At 41.0% G+C, this 12,925-nt stretch overlaps 1 protein-coding gene across 6 annotated transcripts in view; it reads right to left on the bottom strand.

The window, feature by feature from the left end:
* Positions 1-358: 358 nt before the first annotated feature.
* OSMR (oncostatin M receptor) overlaps positions 359-12,925 on the bottom strand; it is a 33,738-nt gene continuing 21,171 nt past the window's right edge. For 5 of the 6 annotated variants that reach the window (XM_065861718.2, XM_071802617.1, XM_065861721.2 and 2 more), the window contains 10 exons: positions 12,727-12,886; positions 12,120-12,196; positions 11,479-11,695; positions 10,676-10,876; positions 9,362-9,463; positions 8,732-8,911; positions 6,859-7,023; positions 4,116-4,194; positions 3,756-3,828; positions 359-2,793 (listed from right to left, as the gene is read on the bottom strand). In XM_065861718.2, coding sequence (XP_065717790.1) covers positions 2,347-2,793; positions 3,756-3,828; positions 4,116-4,194; positions 6,859-7,023; positions 8,732-8,911; positions 9,362-9,463; positions 10,676-10,876; positions 11,479-11,695; positions 12,120-12,196; positions 12,727-12,886 — 1,701 coding nt within the window. In that variant the 3' untranslated portion in view covers positions 359-2,346. The remainder of the gene's footprint in view (positions 2,794-3,755; positions 3,829-4,115; positions 4,195-6,858; positions 7,024-8,731; positions 8,912-9,361; positions 9,464-10,675; positions 10,877-11,478; positions 11,696-12,119; positions 12,197-12,726; positions 12,887-12,925) is intronic. The other variant, XM_065861720.2, reaches the window with a different exon arrangement.

Here is a 12,925-nt window from a genome sequence, read left to right on the forward strand (position 1 = left end):
TTCTAGTTGTAGTGCCCAGGCTGTACACTTTGGCATGAAAATATTATCCTGTTTGAAAATCCTGTTGTGTTTTTAAGCAGAAGTGGTTTCACGGAACAGCCGCCATCAAGGCCAGCAAGCAGAAAGGTTTGTGGATGGAGAGGACCCAACTCCTCATCCCCTCTCCAAGGCACCTGGGACCTGCTGAAGTGTTGCCTTGCTTCCAGATAAAGAAGTTTCATCACTGCACAATCTCCCCAGGAAAGACCAAGGGAGGGACTCCCAACAGGCCACTGTGTCTCATCGCACCATCAGGATGCCCCCTAGCCAACACCCCCCCGCCCCTAGCCAACACCCCCCCAGCCAACACCCCCCCTGTTCTTGGGCTGACTTACAGTGGCCAAGCCCCAGTGTCAGCAGCTTTCTCAAAAGCTGGAATTTGTCACAACCACCCCCTCTGGCATAAGGAACTGCAGTGTGCTGAAACTTACAATGTTTTGTGGGACTTTTTGGTCTGACTTCTGTATCAAATTCCTTAGATGTGTAACTTTTGATTTAGGATACTTATTAAAAATTTTTAACTAGGCCTTTTTTTGAAATGCACAACTAGGTAGTTTTATTTCAGTAATGGCAAAACAGCTTTCTTTTGTTTATTAGCTTTTTTTTTTTTCCCAGCAGTAATGCTTTTAAACTACACAAGTACATATGACATGATGAAACACTTGGAGAAGGAAATATTCTAAGCTGTAAAGGTAACTGGTATCAAACTTCCGAATTCACTGTAACTCAAAGAAGAATAATGTAAAGGGAGGAAAAATCTCTGGGATGTCTCCATTGAATAGGAGCAGCCTCCTCTCTGACTTCCCTGGTCTCTGTCAAACTGCAGTACAGCTACATGTGAGCAGCTGTGTTTCATTACTCTGCTGGCTGAAAGGAAAGACAGCAACTGGATTTTTTTTTTCCTACTTAAGTAAACTTGTGTGCAACCTACACATGAACACAGCACAGTGTGTGTTGACTGGATGCCATCCAGTTAGCCATCTGTGTGCTTGTAGCTTTGTTTGTACCTCACATTCACCTGCCTGAAGACTTCTCCATGTACATTTTTAAAAAATCAAAATGGAAGACCAAATTCATAGCTACCTACCATGGGGATTCTGAGTGTTAGAATAAAAATCTATGTTACTCAATTCATCTTTCTGCAAATATTGCAAGACAAAAAATATGGTCACAAGAGGAATGTCTTGGCTGAGTTTTGAAATCACAGTTAGCAATGCCTTTCATCACTAGCTGAAGGAAGTTTGTGTGATCTGTTTGGGTTCCTTTATAATACATGCACAAGTTCTGTTGGAAGATCTAGCTGTTACGCAGCCAGAATATGATGTTCTTCACAAATGCGTCCAATTACTGGCCTGCCTACGTGGCTGTTCAGGGCTTGCTACACAAGTGCAGGGGTTAATGCCATATGTTAAGTTCATGTACACAAGCAGAGAGATGGTGCCATGGTAACACCTCTGCAAACAGCTGTCCTGCTGGAACAAGTTATTTTCCACTTGACTCCCTACATTTCTTGGTTTAGTTAAGACGATTTTGTTTAGGATTCCAAAGGGTCATTCTTCCAGACAGTGAAGGCAGAAGTGCAAGGAACCCCAGTTACCAGAAATGGGAGCGGCAGCCCAGTAACCAGGTCCTGAACTATAAAGATCTGTTTCCTATGCTCATTCACTCACCAAGTGCAGAAGACAGGTGAAATAAAAGCAGGAAGATCGTTGGATTTTGGTGCACACAGTGGCACTCCGCGCAAAGTTCCTTCTAATCTTCCAGTAATGCACCACACTGAATGCAGGTAACCCCTCCGTCTTGATTCCTTATGTCATTTGAGAAAGAGAAAACACAACCCACTGCCCTCCCAATGTTGCTGTGCTAAGGCAGACTCTGATGTTGCCTAGTGCTTGTGTACTGGCCAGGAGTGACCAAGGCAGGTAGAATGATGCAAGTGAAATACACCAACCTGCTTGTTTATTTTGCTACTCTAATTTCTGAATACTTTTTTAATCTCTTCAAAATATAGTAGTTCTTTGCATCAGACTATGAGAAACTGCTGTGATTGAACCTCCTACATAATAAAGATCACAAAACAGGCTGTACATCTTATAAAATGTCTGTAACTTGTCATGAAACCATAGCACCCATCATTCCATTGCAAAAGTCAGTGTTTTTAGTACTAGCCCTGAAGCAAGGGCTCTGAAGCATTAACAGAAGCTGGGCTAGTGAAAGCCTCTGTCAAAAAGAGAATTTGTGGTTTTAGAAATTCTCATTTACATTGTGTAACCTGAACACTGGATGGACTTTATGGAAAAGAGTACATCAAAGCCTTCTCCCTAGGCAGTGCACATCTGTTTGTGAAATATACCTCAGACTGGTCTTTCTGCCAGGTGTTTCTCCGGGTGTTGAGGCAGCATCTTCATTAGAAATATCAAAGTAGTAGTGTGGTTGGTACAACACTACTGATGGTTCTGCCTTGCCTGTCTCTAGTGTCTCCGGTATTTGATAGGGACAAGATTCATCTGCAAAATGAGAAGAATAAGCAAAATTTTCAAACCAAGTGTGAGTCTGAGGTGTAGGTGTGTGTGTAAAGGCTCTCTCTTCATTTTCACTAGGATAAATCCAGGAAGAATTGTGATCAGTCTTCGCTTCTGTTGGTGCTGAAGACAACTGGCTCCATGGATGCAGTTCCTGGGTTTCAGCCTTATTGTCCACTGCTAGCATGTCAGGAATGCAGTCACTTACTTTCAATACTTTCTCAGAACCAATCTACAAGAGAAGCATAAAACAAAAAAAATTACTCAATGAAAGAAGCCCAAAGTAAAGGAAAGTGATTAATTAAAGCACTTCTAATATGGTCTTATAAATTCTTTTGATCTGGATTTTTCAAAGAACTGAACAGAATTTGAAGGAAAACAGGTACAGAACATTCAATAGAAGGTGTATTTTATGTGTAATTTATAAGACTGTTTATTTAGAGAGTTCTTTTTTAAGTAAGTTCAACATGACTATATTTGAAGAAGGAACCATATCCCTCTAAAGACTTTGCCAGGTTTCTGATGTGTGCAGTTTTCAGTCTGAACCACTAGCAACCGGGAGGCAGCAGCACGGGCTGTCAGGTTGAACATCTCCTCTCTCTGGTGCCAGAGTTCTGTGCGCACCAGCAGCAAAAAAAAAAAGCAGCCCCACATGCACCCACCCTCGTTTTGCAACCCCCTTGCAGACAGCACGGTGGCAGCAGCAGCTCCCGAGTCGAAGGGCCCACGGGAGGAGGTGAAGGACTTTTGCCGGTCCCTTCCTCCCAGCCAGATGCCCCTGCACCCTCCCAAGGGACAGCCAGTGCATCACCACTGTGCTCCACAGCAAAGGAGCTCGTGGGGCAGGAGGAGAGGACAGGTACACTCCACAGGCTGCAGCAACATGTGGTATTGTCTGGTCTGCTGTGTTCAGACGGTGCTGGGTTTTGAACAGCAGTAATCCTGGAAGAATTGCCTGCTGTATGAAAGATTTAATTTATTCTCCAATTATGCTTTGAATTTTTGCAGTAACAGGCTGCAGAATATACACTGATCACTCAGAGTCACGTGAACATGAAAAGGAGAATTACTAAATGATGACAAATTATTTTAATTTCTGCAGTTTTAAATGTAGTCAACACAAGAAAAATATTTTTCTCATACTTTACTGATCAAACGGAAAAATTAAAAATACTAGGTTTTCGGTGGTCTTACCTTAAATTCTTTGAAAGACAGCACTTTGCTCTTGTTAGGGCTAGGTATTACAGGACAGCAGCAGTCCTTCACCCTGAAAATACAAAAGCAAAACAAATTAGGTTTTTACGTTTTCTCATCAAAAAGAAAAAAAAAATATCAGCAGAAGCCACATGTAGATGTGTACAGAAACAGCAGCAGATGATGAGTGTTTCAGAAGTGCCACAAGCCAAATACAACATCCACAGAGCCAGACAGCCAAAGGAAAAAAATGAATGAGGCCTTACAACAGGCTGGAAGCAACAAGCTGCAGCTGTGGTTTGTGAATTACGCTGGGTACATTCTCTGTCTACAACAGAAAAATGCATTATAATAACTTACCAATTCAATTTCCAGTGGCATATAGCTGCTACCAGTGATGGAACTATCACTAGCAAGACTAGAAGGTACAGCATGTTTGCTGTAAAAGAAAAATACTTTAAAAATTTGTTTTCAACTTTGAACCTGTTGAAGTCAATATAGCCTGAGTTTCTGGGACAAAATTAACATCAAACCCACATTGAATACCTGCCATTAACTCGGCAGTAAAAAACACTGTGCTTGGTGATTGCAGGATAGTTATGCTGGAAGTTCTGGGATACAGCTGTAAATCTTTGGACCTTGATTTCCTTTACCAAAATAGAATTATTACTAGATTGCTTTTAATTTGCCCTCATGTTGGCATCTTAACTACAAGGGTAAATTTCCGGAAGTTAAGACAATTATAACCTCACTCAACTATTTATTTTAGGTTTTTTTCTCAGGTCCCCAAAGACAAATTTTTATCACGAGATACTGACAGAACATCTGTACCTCCAACATGGATGGACTATAGCAAGACAGACACTACACAAGTGTTCATGCTCTCCTAGGATTTATGCTGACACAAGAAGCTCATTAGTTCTTTCTGGCTGGAAAGCGCAGCCTTGGGCTACATTTTTCATGAACAGTTGAGGCACATGGGGAGCAGCGGTTAGCACTCACTTTCCCCCTTGCCCTATGCCAGTGAGTTTGTGTGTCCCCACCACACACCACAGCAGGGAATGGGCACATGTTACGTTTTCCTTTTATCTTTTCTGGGTCAGTTAAGCCCCCATTTTGGTTCCCTGCATGGTTGTACAAATGCCTGTGCCTGTGCAAGAGGAGGCTGGAACACAAGAGCTGGAACACAGGTGCAAGAGGCAGAACCATGAGGTACCATGAGGATTTAGACACTGTTCTGCTGGTTAGCCCAAAACATGAAGTCTCCTTGCATGAGCCAATTCTTCACTCTTTCTACTTCTCACTCTCCACCTCCACCCCTAAGAAATTTTTCAAAACCAGGCATCTGTGATTTGGATCTTAAGTTTCACAACCATGCCTGCTGAGAGGTATTTTCAAGGGAACAGAACTACAAGCGATTTCCTCTTCTGCTTTGATGATCAAATCTGTCCAGTTATCAAACTACAATGCTCAAGCCAACAACCCTTTCCTATTGACATACAAAGAGGTTAACTGGCAATGGATTTAAAGACTGATGAGAATACGAATCAACATTAGAAGTTCAAGAGTCCATACAGAAATCACCTGTTTGCACACAGGTCTGTAGTTTTTCCCATATCAGAAAACTAGTTAAATCTTAATGCAAGTCTTCATACATCCTAGCAAACAGGACTCACTAGTCATGCAAATGTGCACATAATAAGCTACTGCCCAGAAAGATATAAAATTTAAACAGGATGTAGAATTATTTTCATTCTAAAATAAAAAGCACAGCTACTTAAAATTATCAAAATATCATGTTGGTATGCACATTTTGTTTCTCAGTTGGGTCCTTTCTCAAGTGGGTGCTGCTGTGGCAAATGCACTCAACCCCTCCTCAAGCCAAAGCACCAGCAGTTTGGTCCAGGCTCCAGAGGAGGGAAGGGCCTGAGCCACAGACAGGCCAAGAACTCCTTCCAGGAGATCCACAGGGAAGCAGAACTGCACACTGGACACCGGTAACTTGTGGACACAGGGAGTCTCGTGCATACTTTTCCTACTGTGCAATTTGACTACAAGTCAACCACTTTATTCTATAAATACGACAGCCTGGATGAGCTCACTTTGAGACCTCCCTGCTAAATAAGTGAGCTGTATAGCAATGGTTTTATTACTCACAGGTCAATGGATGAGCCCAATTCAAGCTCAATATTAATCATTTAGCTTAAGTAGATGCATACTAAATGGAATGAATTTTTTAGAGATATAAGGTTGTATGATCTTCCGTATTCTCTTTGCTTCATGTTACTTAGTAAGCTGGATTTGCTAAAATTTTAAGCTGTAAAGTTCTGATCATATTTACCAAAAGCAACTACAAATTACACTGAACACTTGCAAGGCTTATTTTGCACTTCGCTGAGAAGAAAGGATTTATTCAGACCAAACAGTATCTGCAAGGTTATGGACAATAAACAATGTCTACAGCTGAACAAAACAATGGCCTATATGGAATCAGAGAAAAAGATCCAATGAGAAGCAAGAAGACCTCAAAGTGAAATATTGCTATTGGACTGAATCATCGTATGAATAGTTTGTAAACATGTAGAAGTCTATGGTTTTCTGTGCTCAGTTGGACCTCTGCACAGGTACCCAGTTCAAGCCAGCCCTCCTGCTATTCTACTCCATTAAAATTTCTTTTTTCTTTTTCCTGGGAATTCTGTCTCCTGAAAGTCTGCTCTGCATACAGTTATGGACCTCGCCTGAAAGTTTGCCACTGGATCTTTAAACATAGGCTCCAGAGTGAACAGTTATCAGGGAGGAAAGACACCTGAAAGTTTGCTTTGTGAATGGACACAGGCGCCTGGAAAGAAGGTGAGCAGCATTTGGCTTGGCATATTTCCACCATGCAGTAAATAATAGAGTGAACCTGCCACTGAACTCTTTTAAGTCGCGCTTCTCTTTAAGAAAGCTAAACATTGTTCTGCAGCAAGCAGAACTTCGTATTACTCCCCCGTGACAGCTGCATTGATTTAAATGTTTTCCCTTGAGAAAGGAAGATGATTCTAACCTCTGAAATCATGTCATCCTTCTGCCAGAAGACAAATTTTCCACAGCCAATACTCACAGTTGAATGGTGTATCTATGTACATGAAGTTCACAATGGGAGTCTCTCCTCCACCTGTATATGCTTTAACTGCTAGTTTGTATTTTGTGTTTGACAAGAGGTGTTCCACGGTGTATCTCTTTTCTTCTGGGTTTTCAATTGTGTATTTACATAGCACTGAATTATCTAAAATGAAACAGATAAGATAGCATCCCAGAATCATTTGGGTTGGAAGGAACATTAAAGACCATCTCATTCCAGCTCCCCTGCCATGGGTCAGGACACCTTCCACTAGACCAGGCTGCCCAAAGTCCAGGCTGGCCTTGAACATTGCCATGGATGGGGCATCTGCAGTTTCTTTGGGCAGCCTGTTCCAGTGCCTCACCACTCCCACAGGAATAAAATGTCTTCCTTACATATAATCTAAATCTCCCTTCATTTAGTTTAAAACTGTTACTCCTTTTCTTATCACTATAGGTTCTGGTAAAAAAATCTCTCTGCATCTTTCTTATAAGCCCCCTTTAAATATGAAAGATTGCAGTAAGGTGTCCCCAAACTCTTACAAATCAGCTTAACTGAGATCACTAGACCACTGAAATGACAGACAAGTTGCAACCCACTTTCTCTGTAATTTGCACACTTTCTTCTGAGAAGGATGATGCATCCTGACTCATCATTACCACTGGGCTGAACTCACATCCCCTCTCACTGCACTGTACACAGCATTGCCCATCCTCTGACAGGTCACCTAATAACTTGCTGCCAAAAGCCGCAACTGTTTATTTTAGAGGTTTTTAACAGAGTGATTTGGGTTTTGCCATTTCCTTTTTCTCCAGAATTGCTTAGCCCTTAAGCTGAGGTCAAGTTCGTTGAAGATAATTGAAAGCAAGAAATGTCTGCCTAAAAAAAAACGTATTTTGCCTCACTATTGTGCAACTTCCAGACCCCAGAGAGAAAAGGGTTCGCTTATTCCTTCTCAGTCACACCCCTTGTCTGCTAGCTCGGACAAACTGGGAAGCAGGAAGTCTTTGATTTAAACCTTGTAAAGTCTAACTGGGATTACTTGCAGAATTATGGTACTTCTATGGTTACTTTAGTTCTGACAGAACCTCGTACATAAGCCTCCTTCAGTCCAAACTAAGCTTTTTAGCCTAGTACTAATCTAATCAGCAGAACAATCTGACACAGGGTATGACCCAACTGGAAGGAGAGGAAAGGGGAAAAAAAGTATCCTTGAACATACTGGAAACAACTGAAGATTATAATGGAGCAAAGTCATCTGGAGCAGTTTTGAGTGCGGACCAAGACAACCAGACACAAAAGATTAAATGTGGCTTTGTGCCACCCCACAGCTCAGTTCTGCTGAAGGAACTCCACTGTAGAGCACAGCCACAAATACTTTCACTACGAAAGAATTTAAACACGGAATTTACACAGTCCTCCAATTCTGAAATAAATAAATCATATCCCATCTGTTTCGAAAATACCCCAAATTCTAGTAAAACTAACACACTTCCTGTGACTCTCATCCAAGTAGACCACAAACAGATGTTTTCAAAATTCATCCAGAACTCAGATCACAAGAGGCAGAAACTTGACTCCACCTTAGAGTAATGCAAGAATCCTTTCTGGAGCTTACACTGGAGTTAAAAGGAGCTATGGACAATGGGACAGGGGCTATAAATCTGTATAAAGCCACAACCCACTTCTACCCATTAGCACTTCAAGCATGAGTGGGGAATCAAAACCAGCAGGTGTTGAAGTCTGTGTCTTGCCTAACAAGCCAATTTGCCTGTCTGCTGTGAACTTTCTAGGAAGCTCCAATATCAGCAACCCCACTAAGTCTTCCACCTATATCAACAACACAACTTTCTAAATCCCAGAGCTCAGTTACCTGGAAGAACATGCTTTCTGGATCCTTGCAAACTGCAGACCTCTTGTATAGGTGACACATAAACATGGTAGCCTCTTATAAAACCAGACTGTGACTCATCTGTGGGATAAGAATCCCAAGATAAAGTCACTGCATTGAAAGTCAGTTCAACTTTTTCCACCTTAGGGTCAAACAGAGGAGCTGAAAGAAAGGAAACTCAAGTTAAACTTGCCATTATACTTCAAAAATGTTTATCTTCTCACTTGAAAGATGTGTAAATTCCCATGCGGTATTTCTGTTTACATCTTGGTTTTATTTAAAAGCTGAACAAAGCCAAAGCATTCCACAAAAACTGTCAACTTCATAGAGCCTTCACACAGTCCATGTTGTACACAAAGCAGTGACTTCTAATCACAGCTTTGTTTAGCTGTTCTAATTAACATGGACTCTACCTCGTCAGTGCACTAGTCAAATATCCTTGATGTAGGGCCATGTACATTGTTGTGTGACTTTTAAATACTTCACTGCTGATACAGAAAGAAGATGGAAAGTACATTTTTATCTAGTTGCAGGAGGAAGGCTATGGAATTCTTCCGTTTGTGACAGAATAATTTAGCAAATGCACAAACCCTAAATATGTTGCTAACTTACGTAGCTCCCTGAGATAACCAGTCTTCTTCTTCAGTAAGGAGACTCTATTACCAACAGATCCATAGATGCGGAAGCTGTATCTCACCCCTGGAACAAAAGCAGCTAGAAAACAGTGGAAATGATTACAAAAATAGGTTGTGGTTTGTCTTTTGCTTTTGCTTTTACTTAATTGCTTTCTACAAAGGTCTATAATCCATTAGAAATCTTTTTTATGTGCTATTGTGCTATTAAAGCCACTGAAGGAGACACAGACTAAAATTATGCATCTTAGGATGCATAATTTGAATTGTATGTATTTATTCTGTCTGAAAGACAGAATTGAGGGGGTGCTTGAATACATGTCTGTTGCTCTAGAGTATTCACACATATATTCACATATATATTCACATATTCACACATATATATTCACACATATATTCACATATATATTCACAATATACTGAAGGCATCAAAGAGCAAGATAATTTAATTTCTATTCCTGGCACCGGCAAAGGTCGTGTTTCAGACTGTTTAATGCAGACATATCAGGATTCCATGTTATTGTCACTGCCATCCACTCACATTTGGATTAACCAACTGCAACCCACTGAAGAACTGGACAACATTTTTTCCATGTCTGACCACACTCTTCTCAGTGAGGAGGCAGGTTCCTATGCATATGTATGAAGTGCAGTTCCCCTATTGCACATTTAAATGCATTCAGTCAAATTTTGTTCAAATATGCTTCATTCCAAAGTGAGCTCTCAGCTCGAGAGACCCAAGGAAGACTATATTCTTGCAGCTCTGGAGCATATCAGAGCAACTTTCACACAGTCAGAAAGGACTTAGGTGTACTGGCCACCACTGGGACAAAAACACAACTGGTCCTAAGCAAGGACAGATGCTGAGACACATTATTTGTGGCACATTGTCAGCACTAAACCTCTCACTATGCAGTGGGTGTTAAATTGCCCAAATCTAAACTTCTGACCCATGTTACAGACAAGGCAAAGCTCCATTTTGCATCTGTCCTGCTAAAAGATTTTTAACTTCTTCATTAACCTCGCCATGCTCCTTAAAGATGTTACTACAAACTACTCAGAAGACTGTTTTTCTAAAATACTATGCTGACTTCCAAGACTTAATGGTGCTGGCACATTTGTGGTGTCTAATTCATTTACTAGGCAAAACATGATGCCACATGCCTTTGAAGAATTACACCTGCACCACACAGACTTCAATATTCCGCAGGATCTGTTTTATAAATTCAATTAATGTCCACAGCATAAATGACTGCTGCACAGACATCAGAAATAAAAGCTGTTTGGCTTTCACCTGAGTTGATCAGAGCACTGGAGGTGTTGGGCCTGAATCTCTTCCACTGCAAATCACAAGGCTGCAACGTCGGAAAGTTACACCAATCGATAATGTAACTGTCATACATATGTCTGGGATCCCAGGAAATAAAAATGCCATCATCTGTACCATTAATCTGTTCTTCTTGAAGCTCTGAACCACTGAGCTCTTTTTCAGTGCCTGAGAACAAACAAAACAGTTTCTATTACTTTCCTGCATGAGATCTCAGATGAAGATCAATATAGTTTCTATCCTAAGCTATTAAAACAATAATAAAATTGTTGTATTCCCTCACTATAAGATGTACGGGCTCTTTCACATGGTGAGAGCTGATCTCTTTGTATGCTGAATCTGATAGCTCAAAAAACATCCAGTAATTATTACTATATGTTAATAAAAGTATCTCAACTGCAGAAACCTGGAGTCATAAGCAGAAAGTCACAAGAGGTTAATCACACACAAAGAGTTCCCTGGCTGCACCTTCACGGTACCCACCAGAGGTCTGAAGTCCTAGTTTAAGGCTAAATGTGTTCTGCTCTGTGGATGCTCTCCACGGAAAACAGACTTTGTTACAGGGGATGGATCAAGGCATTTAATAGACATACAGTTACCACCCTATATGCAAAAATACAGCAATAATTTCCAGATAGCAGTGATGTGCAATAACAGGCCAGGTTAACTGGTTCCCCCAAGGTGATAAATTCTCACTCCATTTACAATAGGTGGAAACAAAACTCTCATAATGGGTGTCTAAGTTTAGCTGAAAATACTCCCACTGTTACCTGTACCTCTAGGGATGATCAATACTGAAGGAAGTGAATAATTAACATCATTCTTTGCCATGATACTGACTCTGTAGGAATGGTTATCAATCGAAATCCTTGTGCTATTGCAGGCTGATGAAAAGGACATGCGTTCAAGCTTAGAGGCACCTTCTTCTTTTTCCCAGGCTACTTCATATGAAATACTTCCTCCATTTGCTCGAAAACCTGGTGCTTGCTGAGGAAAAAATTATGTGAGTAGACACCAATTACTCAGTAGATTTTGCTGAAAATATATAAGAGAAGTAATTAGAACTTTAAACAACCAACTGGATGTACTATTTCTGTTGGAGTATGAATATTTGTTTCCAAACATGCATATACATACTGGTTGAAATGGAAACAGAAATCTCAGTAGGGGGATTTGTCATGTTATAACGCTTACAAAAACAGATGGATATGTCTGAAATGCCAGGACGGCATACCATCATACAGCTACATACATTCTGAAATATGTTATATATAACATTTGTCTTAGATTTTTAAAAGACATTTTCATACTGAATTGTTATTAAGTGCACACAAACTTGTTAAAGTTCATGGGAGAAGTTTCGAGGTCCTTTTTGAAGGGTTTTGCTTCCATTTCTGTACCCATGTCTCACCTTCCAGAACAAGGTCACATTCCGCCCCCCCTGAACTTGTGTTATTTCTCTCCAAATGTCCAGTTTCCCTGATGGAGCTGCAATAAATAAAACAAAGATGCTCTAGGTGCACAAAGGGTAAACTGTTTAATTGCTTCCTCCCATTTGAAGAAATTTCACCCCCAAAAGCTCTCTTTCCCCATCATTCCCGGGTCTTGCCAAAATATCCTTTAACTTTATTCTTTCTTTTTTCTTTTTCTTTTTTTTTCTTTTTTCTGAATGAATGTCTGGTTCATTTCCCTAGAAAAGTTTTTCTTTGCTTGCAGTTCCCAGGTGCTTGTTACCACCTCTGCACAGTTCCTGCAGCCCTTGTAGAACACTGTGACTCAGTCCGTCCATCCTCCCAGTCATCTGCATTTCCCACTGCACTGGATGAAATGGCAGAGATTGGCAGGTAGGATGAGAGTTGTTTAACAAGCCACCTTCTCAGAGTTCACTTAGCATGCTTCTCATTTTAGGCATGCAACAGGCCTCTGCTTTAGCTACACAGCAGAAGAGTAGCAAGCAGCAAACAGGTGGCAAGTGAAGAATATCCTTCAGTCTTCCCTTCTTGATAGGCTAGACATACCTGCTTCCATTGTTCTGATGGTCTGCGCTTCACTCCATTCACTCCACCTCCAGAAATGCTCAGCTGCTGCACAGTGTACTCTAGCTGTGTATTCAGTGTATGGCTGCAGTCCACTCAGGGTGATGCTGGCATAATGGAGGTGTGAGTCCGAGCTATTATGCTGCAAGACACAAAAAATGAACAGTCAGAACTCAGTTCA

Source organism: Patagioenas fasciata, chromosome Z, assembly GCF_037038585.1.
Source record: "Patagioenas fasciata isolate bPatFas1 chromosome Z, bPatFas1.hap1, whole genome shotgun sequence".
NCBI classification, from domain to species: Eukaryota; Metazoa; Chordata; class Aves; order Columbiformes; family Columbidae; genus Patagioenas; species Patagioenas fasciata.